The 20,280-nt window shown below is 44.4% G+C and overlaps 1 protein-coding gene across 5 annotated transcripts in view; it reads left to right on the top strand.

The window, feature by feature from the left end:
- Positions 1-20,280, top strand: part of LOC110515513 (regulator of G protein signaling 12) — a 150,419-nt gene that overhangs the window by 46,261 nt on the left and 83,878 nt on the right. For all 5 annotated transcript variants that reach the window (XM_090209891.1, XM_090209890.1, XM_090209888.1 and 2 more), the window contains exon 8: positions 16,518-16,628. In XM_090209891.1, the coding sequence (XP_090066017.1) occupies positions 16,518-16,628 (111 nt within the window). The remainder of the gene's footprint in view (positions 1-16,517; positions 16,629-20,280) is intronic.

Genomic DNA, 20,280 nt, shown 5'->3' with positions numbered 1-20,280 from the left:
TATATTATATTCTACTCTATTAGACTCTTCTACTATATTATATTCTACTCTATTAGACTCTTCTACTATATTATATTCTACTCTATTAGACTCCTCTACTATATTAGACTCTACTATATTAGACTCTTCTACTATATTCTATTCTACTATATTAGACTCTTCTACTATATTATATTCTACTCTATTAGACTCTTCTACTATATTATATTCTACTCTATGTATTGTGTCCTACTCCTTACAGTACTAACTGTGTCGTCTTTCCTTAGTAAGAGACAGGAAGTAGAGGGGTGACTGACAGGGTGTGACACCAAACTGTCCGTCCTCCGTGTTAAAATGCTATACGCTCTTAGGAAGTCCAACCTCAAATCATTCCATGGGAAAAACCAATAACACTCATCTAATCATTCCATGGGAAAAACCAATAACACTCATCTAATCATTTTATATGGGAAAAACCAATAACACTCATCTAATCATTTTATATGGGAAAAACCAATAACAGTCATCTAATCATTTTATATGGGAAAAACCAATAACACTCATCTAATCATTTTATATGGGAAAAACCAATAACACTCATCTAATCGTTTTACATGGGAAAAACCAATAACACTCATCTAATCGTTTTATATATTAACAATTAAATCATTAACTGATTCATTGTTTAAATTTAAGAAATGTTAGATTTGTTAGTCGTTTATTTAATTCGATAATTGAATCGTGAGTGCTGCAAGGCACCTGATTCGGGATGCGTTGGCCTGCATTGACGTCAGACTGCCACTGGGTGGCACTGTTTCACCATGTAGAGCTCCCTGTCCTTCAGTTTCCAATGGACAATCTAGCAACGGACTCCTACTGCAGAGATAGATAGTGGTGCACACTTAGTTCAGACCAACAGACTCCTACTGTAGAGTTAGATAGTGCTGCTCTGCTAGTTCAGACCAACAGACTCCTACTGTAGAGTTAGATAGTGCTGCTCTGCTAGTTCAGACCAACAGACTCCTACTGTAGAGTTAGATAGTGCTGCTCACTTAGTTCAGACCAACAGACTTCTACTACAGAGTTAGATAGTGCTGCTCAGCTAGTTCAGACCAACAGACTCCTACTGTAGAGTTAGATAGTGCTGCTCTGATAGTTCAGACTCCTACTGTAGAGTTAGATAGTGCTGCTCAGCTAGTTCAGACCAACAGACTCCTACTGTAGAGTTAGATAGTGCTGCTCAGCTAGTTCAGACCAACAGACTTCTACTGTAGAGTTAGATAGTGCTGCTCAGCTAGTTCAGACCAACAGACTCCTACTGTAGAGTTAGATAGTGCTGCTCAGCTAGTTCAGACCAACAGACTCCTACTGTAGAGTTAGATAGTGCTGCTCTGCTAGTTCAGACCAACAGACTCCTACTACAGAGTTAGATAGTGCTGCTCAGCTAGTTCAGACCAACAGACTCCTACTGTAGAGTTAGATAGTGCTGCTCTGCTAGTTCAGACCAACAGACTCCTACTGTAGAGTTAGATAGTGCTGCTCAGCTAGTTCAGACCAACAGACTTCTACTGTAGAGTTAGATAGTGCTGCTCAGCTAGTTCAGACCAACAGACTCCTACTGTAGAGTTAGATAGTGCTGCTCTGCTAGTTCAGACCAACAGACTCCTACTGTAGAGTTAGATAGTGCTGCTCTGCTAGTTCAGACCAACAGACTCCTACTGTAGAGTTAGATAGTGCTGCTCAGCTAGTTCAGACTCCTACTGTAGAGTTAGATAGTGCTGCTCAGCTAGTTCAGACTCCTACTGTAGAGTTAGATAGTGCTGCTCTGCTAGTTCAGACCAACAGACTCCTACTGTAGAGTTAGATAGTGCTGCTCAGCTAGTTCAGACCAACAGACTCCTACTGTAGAGTTAGATAGTGCTGCTCTGCTAGTTCAGACCAACAGACTCCTACTGTAGAGTTAGATAGTGCTGCTCAGCTAGTTCAGACCAACAGACTCCTACTGTAGAGTTAGATAGTGCTGCTCAGCTAGTTCAGACCAACAGACTCCTACTGTAGAGTTAGATAGTGCTGCTCTGCTAGTTCAGACCAACAGACTCCTACTGTAGAGTTAGATAGTGCTGCTCTGCTAGTTCAGACCAACAGACTCCTACTGTAGAGTTAGATAGTGCTGCTCTGCTAGTTCAGACCAACAGACTCCTACTGTAGAGTTAGATAGTGCTGCTCTGCTAGTTCAGACTCCTACTGTAGAGTTAGATAGTGCTGCTCTGCTAGTTCAGACCAACAGACTCCTACTGTAGAGTTAGATAGTGCTGCTCAGCTAGTTCAGACCAACAGACTCCTACTGTAGAGTTAGATAGTGCTGCTCAGCTAGTTCAGACTCCTACTGTAGAGTTAGATAGTGCTGCTCACTTAGTTCAGACCAACAGACTTCTACTGTAGAGTTAGATAGTGCTGCTCTGCTAGTTCAGACTCCTACTGTAGAGTTAGATAGTGCTGCTCACTTAGTTCAGACCAACAGACTCCTACTGTAGAGTTAGATAGTGCTGCTCTGCTAGTTCAGACTCCTACTGTAGAGTTAGATAGTGCTGCTCACTTAGTTCAGACCAACAGACTCCTACTGTAGAGTTAGATAGTGCTGCTCAGCTAGTTCAGACTCCTACTGTAGAGTTAGATAGTGCTGCTCTGCTAGTTCAGACTCCTACTGTAGAGTTAGATAGTGCTGCTCTGCTAGTTCAGACTCCTACTGTAGAGTTAGATAGTGCTGCTCTGCTAGTTCAGACTCCTACTGTAGAGTTAGATAGTGCTGCTCAGCTAGTTCAGACCAACAGACTCCTACTGTAGAGTTAGATAGTGCTGCTCTGCTAGTTCAGACCAACAGACTCCTACTGTAGAGTTAGATAGTGCTGCTCAGCTAGTTCAGACCAACAGACTCCTACTGTAGAGTTAGATAGTGCTGCTCTGCTAGTTCAGACCAACAGACTCCTACTGTAGAGTTAGATAGTGCTGCTCAGCTAGTTCAGACCAACAGACTCCTACTGTAGAGTTAGATAGTGCTGCTCTGCTAGTTCAGACCAACAGACTCCTACTGTAGAGTTAGATAGTGCTGCTCTGCTAGTTCAGACCAACAGACTTCTACTGTAGAGTTAGATAGTGCTGCTCTGCTAGTTCAGACCAACAGACTCTTACTGTAGAGTTAGATAGTGCTGCTCTGCTAGTCCAGACCAACAGACTCCTACTGTAGAGTTAGATAGTGCTGCTCAGCTAGTTCAGACCAACAGACTCCTACTGTAGAGTTAGATAGTGCTGCTCAGCTAGTTCAGACCAACAGACTCCTACTGTAGAGTTAGATAGTGCTGCTCTGCTAGTTCAGACCAACAGACTCCTACTGTAGAGTTAGATAGTGCTGCTCTGCTAGTTCAGACCAACAGACTCCTACTGTAGAGTTAGATAGTGCTGCTCTGATAGTTCAGAACAACAGACTCCTACTGTAGAGTTAGATAGTGCTGCTCTGATAGTTCAGACTCCTACTGTAGAGTTAGATAGTGCTGCTCTGATAGTTCAGACTCCTACTGTAGAGTTAGATAGTGCTGCTCAGCTAGTTCAGACCAACAGACTCCTACTGTAGAGTTAGATAGTGCTGCTCAGCTAGTTCAGACCAACAGACTCCAACTGTAGAGTTAGATAGTGCTGCTCTGCTAGTTCAGACCAACAGACTCCTACTGTAGAGTTAGATAGTGCTGCTCAGCTAGTTCAGACCAACAGACTCCTACTGTAGAGTTAGATAGTGCTGCTCAGCTAGTTCAGACCAACAGACTCCTACTGTAAAGTTAGATAGCGCTGCTCTGCTAGTTCAGACTCCTACTGTAGAGTTAGATAGTGCTGCTCAGCTAGTTCAGACTCCTACTGTAGAGTTAGATAGTGCTGCTCAGCTAGTTCAGACCAACAGACTCCTACTGTAGAGTTAGATAGTGCTGCTCAGCTAGTTCAGACCAACAGACTCCTACTGTAGAGTTAGATAGTGCTGCTCAGCTAGTTCAGACCAACAGACTCCAACTGTAGAGTTAGATAGTGCTGCTCTGCTAGTTCAGACCAACAGACTCCTACTGTAGAGTTAGATAGTGCTGCTCAGCTAGTCCAGACCAACAGACTCCTACTGTAGAGTTAGATAGTGCTGCTCAGCTAGTTCAGACCAACAGACTCCTACTGTAGAGTTAGATAGTGCTGCTCTGCTAGTTCAGACTCCTACTGTAGAGTTAGATAGTGCTGCTCAGCTAGTTCAGACCAACAGACTCCTACTGTAGAGTTAGATAGTGCTGCTCAGCTAGTTCAGACCAACAGACTCCTACTGTAGAGTTAGATAGTGCTGCTCAGCTAGTTCAGACCAACAGACTCCTACTGTAGAGTTAGATAGTGCTGCTCAGCTAGTTCAGACTCCTACTGTAGAGTTAGATAGTGCTGCTCAGCTAGTCCAGACCAACAGACTCCTACTGTAGAGTTAGATAGTGCTGCTCAGCTAGTTCAGACTCCTACTGTAGAGTTAGATAGTGCTGCTCAGCTAGTTCAGACCAACAGACTCCTACTACAGAGTTAGATAGTGCTGCTCTGCTAGTTCAGACCAACAGACTCCTACTGTAGAGTTAGATAGTGCTGCTCTGCTAGTTCAGACCAACAGACTCCTACTGTAGAGTTAGATAGTGCTGCTCAGCTAGTTCAGACCAACAGACTCCTACTGTAGAGTTAGATAGTGCTGCTCTGCTAGTTCAGACCAACAGACTCCTACTGTAGAGTTAGATAGTGCTGCTCAGCTAGTTCAGACCAACAGACTCCTACTGTAGAGTTAGATAGTGCTGCTCAGCTAGTCCAGACCAACAGACTCCTACTGTAGAGTTAGATAGTGCTGCTCTGCTAGTTCAGACCAACAGACTCCTACTGTAGAGTTAGATAGTGCTGCTCTGCTAGTTCAGACCAACAGACTCCTACTGTAGAGTTAGATAGTGCTGCTCTGCTAGTTCAGACCAACAGACTCCTACTGTAGAGTTAGATAGTGCTGCTCTGCTAGTCCAGACCAACAGACTCCTACTGTAGAGTTAGATAGTGCTGCTCAGCTAGTTCAGACCAACAGACTCCTACTGTAGAGTTAGATAGTGCTGCTCTGCTAGTTCAGACCAACAGACTCCTACTGTAGAGTTAGATAGTGCTGCTCAGCTAGTTCAGACCAACAGACTCCTACTGTAGAGTTAGATAGTGCTGCTCAGCAGACTCCTACTGTAGAGTTAGATAGTGCTGCTCTGCTAGTCCAGACCAACAGACTCCTACTGTAGAGTTAGATAGTGCTGCTCAGCTAGTTCAGACCAACAGACTCCTACTGTAGAGTTAGATAGTGCTGCTCAGCTAGTTCAGACCAACAGACTCCTACTGTATAGTTAGATAGTGCTGCTCTGCTAGTTCAGACTCCTACTGTAGAGTTAGATAGTGCTGCTCTGCTAGTTCAGACCAACAGACTCCTACTGCAGAGTTAGATAGTGCTGCTCAGCTAGTTCAGACCAACAGACTCCTACTGTAGAGTTAGATAGTGCTGCTCTGCTAGTTCAGACCAACAGACTCCTACTGTAGAGTTAGATAGTGCTGCTCTGCTAGTTCAGACTCCTACTGTAGAGTTAGATAGTGCTGCTCTGCTAGTTCAGAACAACAGACTCCTACTGTAGAGTTAGATAGTGCTGCTCTGCTAGTTCAGACCAACAGACTCCTACTGTAGAGTTAGATAGTGCTGCTCTGCTAGTTCAGACCAACAGACTCCTACTGTAGAGTTAGATAGTGCTGCTCAGCTAGTCCAGACCAACAGACTCCTACTGTAGAGTTAGATAGTGCTGCTCTGCTAGTTCAGACTCCTACTGTAGAGTTAGATAGTGCTGCTCTGCTAGTTCAGACCAACAGACTCCTACTGTAGAGTTAGATAGTGCTGCTCTGCTAGTTCAGACCAACAGACTCCTACTGTAGAGTTAGATAGTGCTGCTCTGCTAGTTCAGACTCCTACTGTAGAGTTAGATAGTGCTGCTCTGCTAGTTCAGACCAACAGACTCCTACTGTAGAGTTAGATAGTGCTGCTCAGCTAGTTCAGACCAACAGACTCCTACTGTAGAGTTAGATAGTGCTGCTCAGCTAGTTCAGACTCCTACTGTAGAGTTAGATAGTGCTGCTCACTTAGTTCAGACCAACAGACTTCTACTGTAGAGTTAGATAGTGCTGCTCTGCTAGTTCAGACTCCTACTGTAGAGTTAGATAGTGCTGCTCACTTAGTTCAGACCAACAGACTCCTACTGTAGAGTTAGATAGTGCTGCTCTGCTAGTTCAGACTCCTACTGTAGAGTTAGATAGTGCTGCTCACTTAGTTCAGACCAACAGACTCCTACTGTAGAGTTAGATAGTGCTGCTCAGCTAGTTCAGACTCCTACTGTAGAGTTAGATAGTGCTGCTCTGCTAGTTCAGACTCCTACTGTAGAGTTAGATAGTGCTGCTCTGCTAGTTCAGACTCCTACTGTAGAGTTAGATAGTGCTGCTCTGCTAGTTCAGACTCCTACTGTAGAGTTAGATAGTGCTGCTCAGCTAGTCCAGACCAACAGACTCCTACTGTAGAGTTAGATAGTGCTGCTCAGCTAGTTCAGACTCCTACTGTAGAGTTAGATAGTGCTGCTCAGCTAGTTCAGACCAACAGACTCCTACTACAGAGTTAGATAGTGCTGCTCTGCTAGTTCAGACCAACAGACTCCTACTGTAGAGTTAGATAGTGCTGCTCTGCTAGTTCAGACCAACAGACTCCTACTGTAGAGTTAGATAGTGCTGCTCAGCTAGTTCAGACCAACAGACTCCTACTGTAGAGTTAGATAGTGCTGCTCTGCTAGTTCAGACCAACAGACTCCTACTGTAGAGTTAGATAGTGCTGCTCAGCTAGTTCAGACCAACAGACTCCTACTGTAGAGTTAGATAGTGCTGCTCAGCTAGTCCAGACCAACAGACTCCTACTGTAGAGTTAGATAGTGCTGCTCTGCTAGTTCAGACCAACAGACTCCTACTGTAGAGTTAGATAGTGCTGCTCTGCTAGTTCAGACCAACAGACTCCTACTGTAGAGTTAGATAGTGCTGCTCTGCTAGTTCAGACCAACAGACTCCTACTGTAGAGTTAGATAGTGCTGCTCTGCTAGTCCAGACCAACAGACTCCTACTGTAGAGTTAGATAGTGCTGCTCAGCTAGTTCAGACCAACAGACTCCTACTGTAGAGTTAGATAGTGCTGCTCTGCTAGTTCAGACCAACAGACTCCTACTGTAGAGTTAGATAGTGCTGCTCAGCTAGTTCAGACCAACAGACTCCTACTGTAGAGTTAGATAGTGCTGCTCAGCAGACTCCTACTGTAGAGTTAGATAGTGCTGCTCTGCTAGTCCAGACCAACAGACTCCTACTGTAGAGTTAGATAGTGCTGCTCAGCTAGTTCAGACCAACAGACTCCTACTGTAGAGTTAGATAGTGCTGCTCAGCTAGTTCAGACCAACAGACTCCTACTGTAGAGTTAGATAGTGCTGCTCTGCTAGTTCAGACTCCTACTGTAGAGTTAGATAGTGCTGCTCTGCTAGTTCAGACCAACAGACTCCTACTGCAGAGTTAGATAGTGCTGCTCAGCTAGTTCAGACCAACAGACTCCTACTGTAGAGTTAGATAGTGCTGCTCTGCTAGTTCAGACCAACAGACTCCTACTGTAGAGTTAGATAGTGCTGCTCTGCTAGTTCAGACTCCTACTGTAGAGTTAGATAGTGCTGCTCTGCTAGTTCAGAACAACAGACTCCTACTGTAGAGTTAGATAGTGCTGCTCTGCTAGTTCAGACCAACAGACTCCTACTGTAGAGTTAGATAGTGCTGCTCTGCTAGTTCAGACCAACAGACTCCTACTGTAGAGTTAGATAGTGCTGCTCAGCTAGTCCAGACCAACAGACTCCTACTGTAGAGTTAGATAGTGCTGCTCTGCTAGTTCAGACTCCTACTGTAGAGTTAGATAGTGCTGCTCTGCTAGTTCAGACCAACAGACTCCTACTGTAGAGTTAGATAGTGCTGCTCTGCTAGTTCAGACCAACAGACTCCTACTGTAGAGTTAGATAGTGCTGCTCTGCTAGTTCAGACCAACAGGGAAGGTGTTATGTGACTCCTGCCCCCTGATGTTATGTCAGAAATTATCATGTCTGGACAACTAGTTGTTCAGAGATGACAGAACAAGAACAAATATCAGTCTGTTGTTTTTTACGTTGATATTGACCTTTAACCCATGTGGTGGATATGATATAACACCAAACACTATTTCACTTCTGCTATGCTTCTTTTGAAATGAAAAGGCAGCGAGGTGCCTCTGGGCTCCTGGTGAAATGTGCTCCTGGTCACAGGGGACAGCTGACTGTGTGGATGACCTACTGAAGGTTACGTTCTCTCTCTCTCTCTCTCTCTCTGTGTCTCCTATCAGCTCTGTGTTGTCCCGTAAACAGGAAGGAACCCTCCCTGCTCAGAGAGAGAGAGAGAGAGATACATCTTGGAGATGAGAGGAGGAGGAGGGGGGGGAGGGGGGCGTTCGAGCGGATCACTTTTGCTGGTCACTGCATTCCAAAGTGTGTTGCATTATGGGGGAAATGATTGTCAGACTTGCGGCTACATAACGACTGCATGAACTTTACCCCCAAAAAACGGTAAAAGAAACCGCCTTATGGAGCAGCAGGGAAGCAACACAAACATAGACACATGCTATGAGACACGATAACACACGCACTACACATACACTCGGATTTAGTACTGTACATATGTGGTAGTGGTGGATTAGGGGCCTGAGGGCACACAGTGTGTTGTGAAATCTGTGAATGTATTGTAATGTTTTTAACATTTTATAAACTGCCTTAATTTTTCTGGTACCTGCTACCTTGGCAGGAACTAATGGGGATCCATAATAACCCCCAGGAAGAGTAGCTGCTGCCTTGGCAGGAACTAATGGGGATCCATAATAAACCCCAGGGAAGAGTATCTGCTGCCTTGGCAGGAACTAATGGGGATCCATAATAAACCCCAGGAAGAATATCTGCTGCCTTGGCAGGAACTAATGGGGATCCATAATAAACCCCAGGAAGAATATCTGCTGCCTTGGCAGGAACTAATGGGGATCCATAATAAACCCCAGGAAGAATATCTGCTGCCTTGGCAGGAACTAATGGGGATCCATAATAAACCCCAGGGAAGAGTATCTGCTGCCTTGACAGGAACTAATGGGGATCCATAATAAACCCCAGGAAGAGTAGCTGCTGCCTTGGCAGGAACTAATGGGGATCCATAATAAACCCCAGGAAGAATATCTGCTGCCTTGGCAGGAACTAATGGGGATCCATAATAAACCCCAGGAAGAGTAGCTGCTGCCTTGGCAGGAACTAATGGGGATCCATAATAAACCCCAGGAAGAGTATCTGCTACCTTGGCAGGAACTAATGGGGATCCATAATAACCCCCAGGAAGAGTATCTGCTACCTTGGCAGGAACTAATGGGGATCCATAATAAACCCCAGGAAGAGTAGCTGCTGCCTTGGCAGGAACTAATGGGGATCCATAATAAACCCCAGGAAGAATATCTGCTGCCTTGGCAGGAACTAATGGGGATCCATAATAAACCCCAGGGAAGAGTATCTGCTGCCTTGGCAGGAACTAATGGGGATCCATAATAAACCCCCAGGAAGAGGAGCTGCTGCCTTGGCAGGAACTAATGGGGATCCATAATAAACCCCAGGAAGAGTAGCTGCTGCCTTGGTGCAGGAACTAATGGTGATCCATAATAAACCCCAGGAAGAGTAGCTGCTACCTTGGCAGGAACTAATGGGGATCCATAATAAACCCCAGAAAGAGTAGCTGCTGTCTTGACAGGAACTAATGGGGATCCATAATAAATCCCAGGAAGAGTATCTGCTGCCTTGGTAAGGGGGGATCCATAATAAACCCCAGGAAGAGTATCTGCTGCCTTGGCAGGAACTAATGGGGATCCATAATAAACCCCAGGAAGAGTATCTGCTGCCTTGGTGCAGGAACTAATGGGGATCCATAATAAACCCCAGGGAAGAGTATCTGCTGCCTTGGCAGGAACTAATGGGGATCCATAATAAACCCCAGGAAGGGTAGCTGCTGCCTTGGCAGGAACTAATGGGGATCCATAATAAACCCCAGGAAGAGTAGCTGCTGCCTTGACAGGAACTAATGGGGATCCATAATAAACCCCAGGGAAGAGTATCTGCTGCCTTGGTGCAGGAACTAATGGGGATCCATAATAAACCCCAGGGAAGAGTATCTGCTGCCTTGGCAGGAACTAATGGGGATCCATAATAAACCCCAGGAAGAGTAGCTGCTGCCTTGGCAGGAACTAATGGGGATCCATAATAAACCCTAGGGAAGAGTATCTGCTGCCTTGGCAGGAACTAATGGGGATCCATAATAAACCCCAGGGAAGAGTATCTGCTGCCTTGGCAGGAACTAATGGGGATCCATAATAAACCTCAGGAAGAGAAGCTGCTGCCTTGGCAGGAACTAGTGGGGATCCATAATAAACCCCAGGGAAGAATATCTGCTGCCTTGGCAGGAACTAATGGGGATCCATAAAAAACCCCAGGAAGAGTAGCTGCTGCCTTGGTGCAGGAACTAATGGGATCCATAATAAACCCCAGGAAGAGTATCTGCTGCCTTGGCAGGAACTAATGGGGATCCATAATAAACCCCAGGAAGAGTAGCTGCTGCCTTGGCAGGAACTAATGGGGATCCATAATAAACCCCAGGAAGAGTATCTGCTGCCATGGTGCAGGAACTAATTGGGGATCCATAATAAACCCCAGGAAGAGTAGCTGCTGCCTTGACAGGAACTAATGGGGATCCATAATAAACCCCAGGAAGAATATCTGCTGCCATGGTGCAGGAACTAATTGGGGATCCATAATAAACCGCAGGAAGAGTAGCTGCTGCCTTGGCAGGAACTAATGGGGATCCATAATAAACCCCAGGGAAGAGTAGCTGCTGCCTTGGCAGGAACTAATGGGGATCCATAATAAACCCCAGGAAGAGTATCTGCTGCCTTGGCAGGAACTAATGGGGATCCATAATAAACCCCAGGAAGAGTAGCTGCTGCCTTGGCAGGAACTAATGGGGATCCATAATAAACTCCAGGAAGAGTATCTGCTTCCTTGGCAGGAACTAATGGGGTTCCATAATAAACCCCAGGAAGAGTATCTGCTGCCTTGGCAGGAACTAATGGGGATCCATAATAAATACAAATGTGATTGACATCATGAAGTTTCTGCAGTTGCTCTTCGCCGACTGTATCCTGCCAGTCACCGCCTGCATTGTGGGAAGCTCTGTTGTCCACCAATCACAAGGGTGTTTTTGTTTGACTGAAGCGAACGTGACTGAAAAAGGAACCAATGTTGTGTGATTCATGTTTACTGTGGATAAATGAATGGATATTTTAGGCTCTATCTAACCAATTGATAGTACAATATATATATTTTTTAAATACAGTACCAGTCAAAAGTTTGTTCACACCTTCTCATTCCAGGGTTTTTCTTTATTTGTACTATTTTCTACATTGTAGAATAATAGTGAAGACATCAAAACTATGAAATAACACATATGGAATCATGTAGTAACCCAAAAAAAAGTTAAACAAATCAAAATATATTTGGGATGAGCTGGACCGCAGAGTGAAGGAAAAGCAGCCAACAAGTCCTCAGCATATGCGTGAACTCCTTTAAGACAGTTGGAAAAGCATTCCAGGTGAAGCTGGTTGAGAGAATGCCAAGAGTGTGCAAAGCTGTCATCAAGGCAAAGGGTGGCTACTTTGAAGAATCTAAAATATATTTTGTGTTTGTGAGAGATCACGTACTACTCACATGTCAGCCTGACTCAGCCAGCATCTCAGCCTGACTCTAGACCAATCAGCATCTCAGCCTGACTCTAGACCAATCAGCAACTCAGCCTGACTCTAGACCAATCAGCATCTCAGCCTGACTCTAGACCAATCAGCATCTCAGCCTGACTCTAGACCAATCAGCAACTCAGCCTGACTAGACCAATCAGCATCTCAGCCTGACTCTAGACCAATCAGCATCTCAGCCTGACTCTAGACCAATCTGCATCTCAGCCTGACTCTAGACCAATCAGCAACTCAGCCTGACTCTAGACCAATCAGCATCTCAGTCTGACTCTAGACCAATCAGCATCTCAGCCTGACTCTAGACCAATCAGCATCTCAGCCTGACTCTAGACCAATCAGCATCTCAGCCTGACTCTAGACCATTCAGCAACTCAGCCTGACTCTAGAGCAATCAGCAACTCAGCCTGACTCTAGACCAATCAGCAACTTAGCCTGACTCTTACATAGTTAAGAATTGTCAACATTGTGTCTCTCCCTTTCCAGCCCTTAAGAATAGAATATAGAAGTGTAGTGTAGTGTAGTCATGTAGCCGTGTAGTGTAGTCATGTAGTGTAGTGTGGTGTAGCCGTGTAGTGTAGCTGTTGGTTAACTATCTAACTAACTATTCATCAGTCTTGTCTTGGGGGTAGAAGCTGTTCAGGGTCCCGTTGTTTCCACACTTGGTCCATCCATGTTCAGCTCTCTGAGTCTCTGGAATTGATCTGATAGATGCATTAAATTGGGCACGGCCTGACGTGTGTGTGTGTGTGTGTGTGTGTGTGTGTGTGCGTGTGCGTGTGTGTGCGTGTGTGTGCGTGTGTGTGTGTGTGTGTGTGTGTGTGTATGTGTGTGTGTGTCTCTCAGGGAGGGTTATTTTTACATGTCAGTGGTCCAGAAGTGTGTGTGAGAATGACGTCCACACAGTTCTCATTCGCGTGACCCTGCTCTCTCCTCCAGTCAAACCACTGTCATGTGCCTCCACTGTATGTGTGTGTATGACTGTCTGTGTGTGGTTATGTATAAAGGTGTGTGTATTATTGTGTGTATTAATGTGTGTATTATTGTGTGTGTTTTTTAGGTGTGTGTATTAATGTGTGTGTGTATTATTGTGTGTGTGTGTTAATGTGTGTGTGTATTAATGTGTGAGGACCATTAATGTGTGTATTATTGTGTGTATTATTGTGTGTATTATTGTGTGTGTATTATTGTGTGTATTATTGTGTGTGTATTAATGTGTGTGTATTATTGTGTGTGTATTATTGTGTGTATTATTGTGTGTGTATTAATGTGTGTGTATTATTGTGTGTGTATTAATGTGTGTGTATTATTGTGTGTATTATTGTGTGTATTATTGTGTGTATTAATGTGTGTATTAATGTGTGTGCATTAAGGTGTGTGTGTATTAATGTGTGTGTGTATTAATGTGTGTGTGTATTAATGTGTGTGTATTATTGTGTGTGTTAATGTGTGTATTAATGTGTGTGTGTATTATTGTGTGTATTAAGGTGTGTGTATTATTGTGTGTGTTATTGTTTGTATTAATGTGTGTATTAATGTGTGTATTATTGTGTGTATTATTGTGTGTATTATTGTGTGTATTAATGTGTGTATTATTGTGTGTATTAATGTGTGTGTGTGTTATTGTGTGTATTATTGTGTGTATTAATGTGTGTATTATTGTGTGTATTAATGTGTGTGTGTGTTATTGTGTGTATTATTGTGTGTATTAATGTGTGTATTATTATAATAATAAATGCCATTTAACAGACGTTTTTATTCAAATTGACTTATAATTATAATGCATAGCATCAGCATACGTTTCTGGTATCCCAGCGGAAATGGAGCCCTCTGTCCTGGGTTCCAAGGACCATGTTCTACTAACTACAGAGGACCATGTTCTACTAACTACAGAGGACCATGTTCTACTAACTGAACTACAGAGGACCATGTTCTACTAACTGAACTACAGAGGACCATGTTCTACTAACTGAACGACAGAGGACCATGTTCTACTAACTGAACTACAGAGGACCATGTTCTACTAACTGAACTACAGAGGACCATGTTCTACTAACTACAGAGGACCATGCTCTACTAACTACAGAGGACCATGTTCTACTAACTGAACTACAGAGGACCATGTTCTACTAACTGAACTACAGAAGACTGTGGACCGTGTTCTACTAACTGAACTACAGAGGACCATGTTCTACTAACTGAACTACAGAGGACCATGTTCTACTAACTGAACTACAGAGGACCATGTTCTACTAACTGACCTACAGAGGACCATGTTCTACTAACTGAACTACAGAGGACCATGTTCTACTAACTACAGAGGATCATGTTCTACTAACTGACCTACAGAGGACCATGTTCTACTAACTGAACTACAGAGGACCATGTTCTACTAACTGACCTACAGAGGACCATGTTCTACTAACTGAACTACAGAGGACCATGTTCTACTAACTACAGAGGATCATGTTCTACTAACTTACCTACAGAGGACCATGTTCTACTAACTACAGAGGACCATGTTCTACTAACTGAACTACAGAGGACCGTGTTCTACTAACTGAACTACAGAGGACCATGTTCTACTAACTGAACTACAGAGGACCATGTTCTACTAACTGAACTACAGAGGACCATGTTCTACTAACTATAGAGGACCATGTTCTACTAACTGAACTACAGAGGACCATGTTCTACTAACTGAACTACAGAGGACCATGTTCTACTAACTTAACTACAGAGGACCGTGTTCTACTAACTGAACTACAGAGGACCATGTTCTACTAACTGAACTACAGAGGACCATGTTCTACTAACTGAACTACAGAGGATCATGTTCTACTAACTGACCTACAGAGGACCATGTTCTACTAACTGAACTACAGAGGACCATGTTCTACTAACTGACCTACAGAGGACCATGTTCTACTAACTGAACTACAGAGGATCATGTTCTACTGACTGAACTACAGAGGACCATGTTCTACTAACTGAACTACAGAGGATCATGTTCTACTAACTGAACTACAGAGGATCATGTTCTACTAACTGAACTACAGAGGACCATGTTCTACTAACTGAACTACAGAGGATCATGTTCTACTGACTGAACTACAGAGGACCATGTTCTACTAACTGAACTACAGAGGATCATGTTCTACTAACTGACCTACAGAGGACCATGTTCTACTAACTGAACTACAGAGGACCATGTTCTACTAACTGAACTACAGAGGACCATGTTCTACTAACTGAACTACAGAGGACCATGTTCTACTAACTGAACTACAGAGGACCATGTTCTACTAACTGAACTACAGAGGACCATGTTCTACTAACTGAACTACAGAGGACCATGTTCTACTAACTACAGAGGATCATGTTCTACTAACTGACCTATAGAGGACCATGTTCTACTAACTGAACTACAGAGGACCGTGGACCGTTTTCTACTAACTGAACTACAGAGGACCATGTTCTACTAACTGAACTACAGAGGACCATGTTCTACTAACTGAACTACAGAGGACCATGTTCTACTAACTGAACTACAGAGGACCATGTTCTACTAACTGAACTACAGAGGATCATGTTCTACTAACTGACCTACAGAGGACCATGTTCTACTAACTGAACTACAGAAGACCGTGGACCGTGTTCTACTAACTGAACTACAGAGGACCATGTTCTACTAACTGAACTACAGAGGATCATGTTCTACTAACTGAACTACAGAGGATCATGTTCTACTAACTGAACTACAGAGGACCATGTTCTACTAACTGAACTACAGAGGACCATGTTCTACTAACTGAACTACAGAGGACCATGTTCTACTAACTGAACTACAGAGGACCATGTTCTACTAACTGAACTACAGAGGATCATGTTCTACGAACTACAGAGGACCATGTTCCACTAACTACAGAGGACCATGTTCTACTAACTACAGAGGACCATGTTCTACTAACTGAACTACAGAGGACCACGTTCTACTAACTGAACTACAGAGGACCATGTTCTACTAACTACAGAGGACCATGTTCTACTAACTACAGAGGACCATGTTCTACTAACTTAACTACAGAGGACCATGTTCTACTAACTACAGAGGACCATGTTCTACTAACTGAACTACAGAGGACCATGCTCTACTAACTACAGAGGACCATGTTCTACTAACTGAACTACAGAGGACCATGTTCTACTAACTGAACTACAGATGATCATGTTCTACTAACTACAGAGGACCATGTTCTACTAACTTAACTACAGAGGACCGTGTTCTACTAACTGAACTACAGAGGACCATGTTCTACTAACTGAACTACAGAGGACCATGTTCTACTATCTGAACTACAGAGGACCATGTTCTACTAACTGAACTACAGAGTACCATGTTCTACTGACTGAACTACAGAGGACCATGTTCTTCTAACTACAGAGGACCATGTTCTACTAACTGAGCTACAGAGAACCATGTTCTACTACCTGAACTACAGAGAACCGTGTATTGAAGTGTGGAGAGTTAACCTGTGTGTGTTTCTCTCTAGGCTGGTCGGTTTAGAGGTCTGACGAAGGGCTTCCCTCCTCTACCTCAGCGCTCCTCGGGAAGACGATCCTTCGGCCGCATTAGCCTGGCACGCTCGCTGGATGACCTGGAGGTAGGACACACACACACACACACACACATAAACACACACACACACACACACACACACACACACACACACACACATACACACACATACACACATAAACACACACACACACACAGGTGCAGGCATACATACACACCCATATGCCCTTAAATCCTAAAACAAAACACTTCTACCTAAAACTGACCCTCACACTTCTACCTAAACTGACCCTCACCAACCCTAAAACACTTCTACCTAAAACTGACCCTCACACTTCTACCTAAACTGACCCTCACCAACCCTAAAACACTTCTACCTAAAACTGACCCTCACACTTCTACCTAAACTGTCTCTCACCACCCCTAAAAACACTTCTACCTAAAACTGACCCTCACCACCCCTAAAACACTTCTACCTAAACTGACCCTCACCACCCCTAAAAACACTTCTACCTAAAACTGACCCTCACCAACCCTAAAACACTTCTACCTAAAACTGACCCTCACACTTCTACCTAAACTGTCTCTCACCACCCCTAAAAACACTTCTACCTAAAACTGACCCTCACCACCCCTAAAACACTTCTACCTAAAACAGACCCTCACCACTCCTAAAACACTTCTACCTAAGACGGACAAATCTGGGTTTAGCGGATGCCAGGATAACGCTTCCTGCTCGAATGCATAGTGCCGACTGTAAAGTTTGGTGGAGGAGAAACAATGGTCTCGGTCTCTTTTTCGTGGTTTGGGCCCATTAGTTCCAGTGAAGGGAAATCTTAACACTACAGCATAACAATGACATTCTAGATGATTCTGTGCTTCCAACTTTGTGGCAAAGGTTTGGGGAAGGCCCTTAACTGTTTCAGCATGACGAAGCGATGTCCGTACAGAAATGGTTTGTCGAGATCGGTGTGGAATCACTTGACTGGCCTGCACAGAGCCCTGACCTCAACCCAATCTAACACCTTTGGGAGGAATTGGAACCCCGATTGCGAGCCAGGATGCCTAATCGCCCAACATCAGTACCCGACCTCACTAATGATCTTGTGGCTGAATGGAAGCAAGTTCCCGCAGCAATGTTCCAACATCTAGTGGAAAGCCTTCCCAGAAGAGTGGAGGCTGTTATAGCAGCAAAGTTCCTACATCTAGTGGAAAGCCTTCCCAGAAGAGTGGAGGCTGTTATAGCAGCAAAGTTCCTACATCTAGTGGAAAGCCTTCCCAGAAGAGTGGAGGCTGTTATAGCAGCAATGTTCCTACATCTAGTGGAAAGCCTTCCCAGAAGAGTGGAGGCTGTTATAGCAGCAATGTTCCAACATCTAGTGGAAAGCCTTCCCAGAAGAGTGGAGGCTGTTATAGCATTAATGTTCCAACATCTAGTGGAAAGCCTTCCCAGAAGAGTGGAGGCTGTTATAGCAGCAATGTTCCAACATCTAGTGGAAAGCCTTCCCAGAAGAGTGGAGGCTGTTATAGCAGCAACTCCATATTAATTCACATGATTTTAGAATGAGATGTTCGACGAGCAGGTGTCCACATACTTTTGGTCATGTAGTGTACACACACACACACACACACACACACACACACACACACCCTTGTATGCATGCTGGATTACCCAGCATGCCGTGCTGCAGGGACTTCACTCTCTTCTTTCCTCTTTTTATCTTCTCTCTCTCTATTCTACCTTCTTTTCTTCCGGTCGCTGGGCCCCTGTTACATGATGTCCACAAACAGAGACAGCCTTGTTTAGGAGAGAGAGAGGGGGGGGGGGGGGGGGGGGGGGGGGGGAGAGGAGAGGGGGGGGGGGGGAGAGGGGAGAGGAGAGGTGGAGAGGGAGATGTGGGAGAGGGGAGAGAGGAGGAGGGAGAGGAGAGGGAGAGGAGGGGGATGGAGAGGAGGAGGGAGAGGGGGGGAGAGGAGAGGGGGGGAGAGGGAGAGGAGAGGGGGAGAGGGAGATGTGAGAGAGGGGGGAGAGGGAGATGTGGGAGAGGTGGGAGGGGGGAGAGGAGGGGGAGGTAGGGGAGAGGGGAGAGGGGGGGAGAGGTGGGAGGGGGGAGGTGGGGGAGGGGGAGGTAGGGGAGAGGGAGATGTGGGAGAGAGAGGAAGGGGGAAAGGAAAAGTAAAGTGAGAGCGAGAGGGATGAGGGGGAGGAAAAGGGGAGATTATTCTAATAGAAAAGGGGGAGAGGGAGGTGGCAGAGGGAGAGGAGGGAGGGGGATGGATGGATGGAGTTCCCTGGCTGGTATTTCTAATGAACACTGAGATGAGCAATAGGCTGACATTCCTCTCCGTAGAGAGACCACACACACACACACACACACACAATTATCACCCCAGTCATGCACACATAGACACACTCTAATTATCTGGCTCAATCCACACACACCCTCCTCTCAGCCTTCTTGTCAGTAATTGTTTCATCTCGTCACAGAGACAGTACTAACCAGCTAATATACCCAGCGTTGTTTGTGTGTGTGTGTGTGTGCGTGAGAAGCCAGGGACCTCAAGGCTTGTCTTATGATCAATATGATTCTGTAGACCTGCCTTATTGTCTTGTGATCAATATGATTCTGTAGACCTGCCTTACTGTCTTGTGATCAATATGATTCTGTAGACCTGCCTTATTGTCTTGTGATCAATATGATTCTGTAGACCTGCCTTACTGTCTTGTGATCAATATGATTCTGTAGACCTGCCTTATTGTCTTATAGACCCGTCTGATGTCTTATGATCAATATGATTCTGTAGACCTGCCTGTTGTCTTATGATCAATATGATTCTGTAGACCTGCCTTATTGTCTTATGATCAATATGATTCTGTAGACCTGCCTTATTGTCTTGTGATCAATATGATTCTGTAGATCCGCTTGATGTCTTATGATCAATATGATTCTGTAGACCTGCCTGTTGTCTTATGATCAATATGATTCTGTAGACCTGCCTTATTGTCTTGTGATCAATATGATTCTGTAGACCTGCCTGTTGTCTTATGATCAATATGATTCTGTAGACCTGCCTTATTGTCTTGTGATCAATATGATTCTGTAGACCCGCCTGATGTCTTATAGACCCGCCTGGTGTCTTGTGATCAATATGATTCTGTAGACCTGCCTGTTGTCTTATGATCAATATGTTTCTGTAGACCTGCCTTATTGTCTTGTGATCAATATGATTCTGTAGACCTGCCTTATTGTCTTGTGATCAATATGATTCTGTAGACCTGCCTTATTGTCTTGTGATCAATATGATTCTGTAGACCTGCCTTATTGTCTTGTGATCAATATGATTCTGTAGACCTGCCTTATTGTCTTGTGATCAATATGATTCTGTAGACCTGCCTTATTGTCTTGTGATCAATATGATTCTGTAGACCCGCCTGATGTCTTATAGACCCGCCTGGTGTCTTGTGATCAATATGATTCTGTAGACCTGCCTGTTGTCTTATGATCAATATGTTTCTGTAGACCTGCCTTATTGTCTTGTGATCAATATGATTCTGTAGACCTGCCTGTTGTCTTATGATCAATATGATTCTGTAGACCTGCCTTATTGTCTTATGATCAATATGATTCTGTAGACCTGCCTTATTGTCTTATGATCAATATGATTCTGTAGACCTGCCTTATTGTCTTATGATCAATATGATTCTGTAGACCTGCCTTATTGTCTTGTGATCAATA

This window comes from Oncorhynchus mykiss, chromosome 19 (genome assembly GCF_057628025.1).
Source record: "Oncorhynchus mykiss isolate SJ-2025 chromosome 19, ASM5762802v1, whole genome shotgun sequence".
Lineage (NCBI taxonomy): Eukaryota > Metazoa > Chordata > Actinopteri > Salmoniformes > Salmonidae > Oncorhynchus > Oncorhynchus mykiss.
Note: the sequence above shows the minus strand (reverse complement) of the source record. Positions and strands in the feature narration are given on the sequence as shown.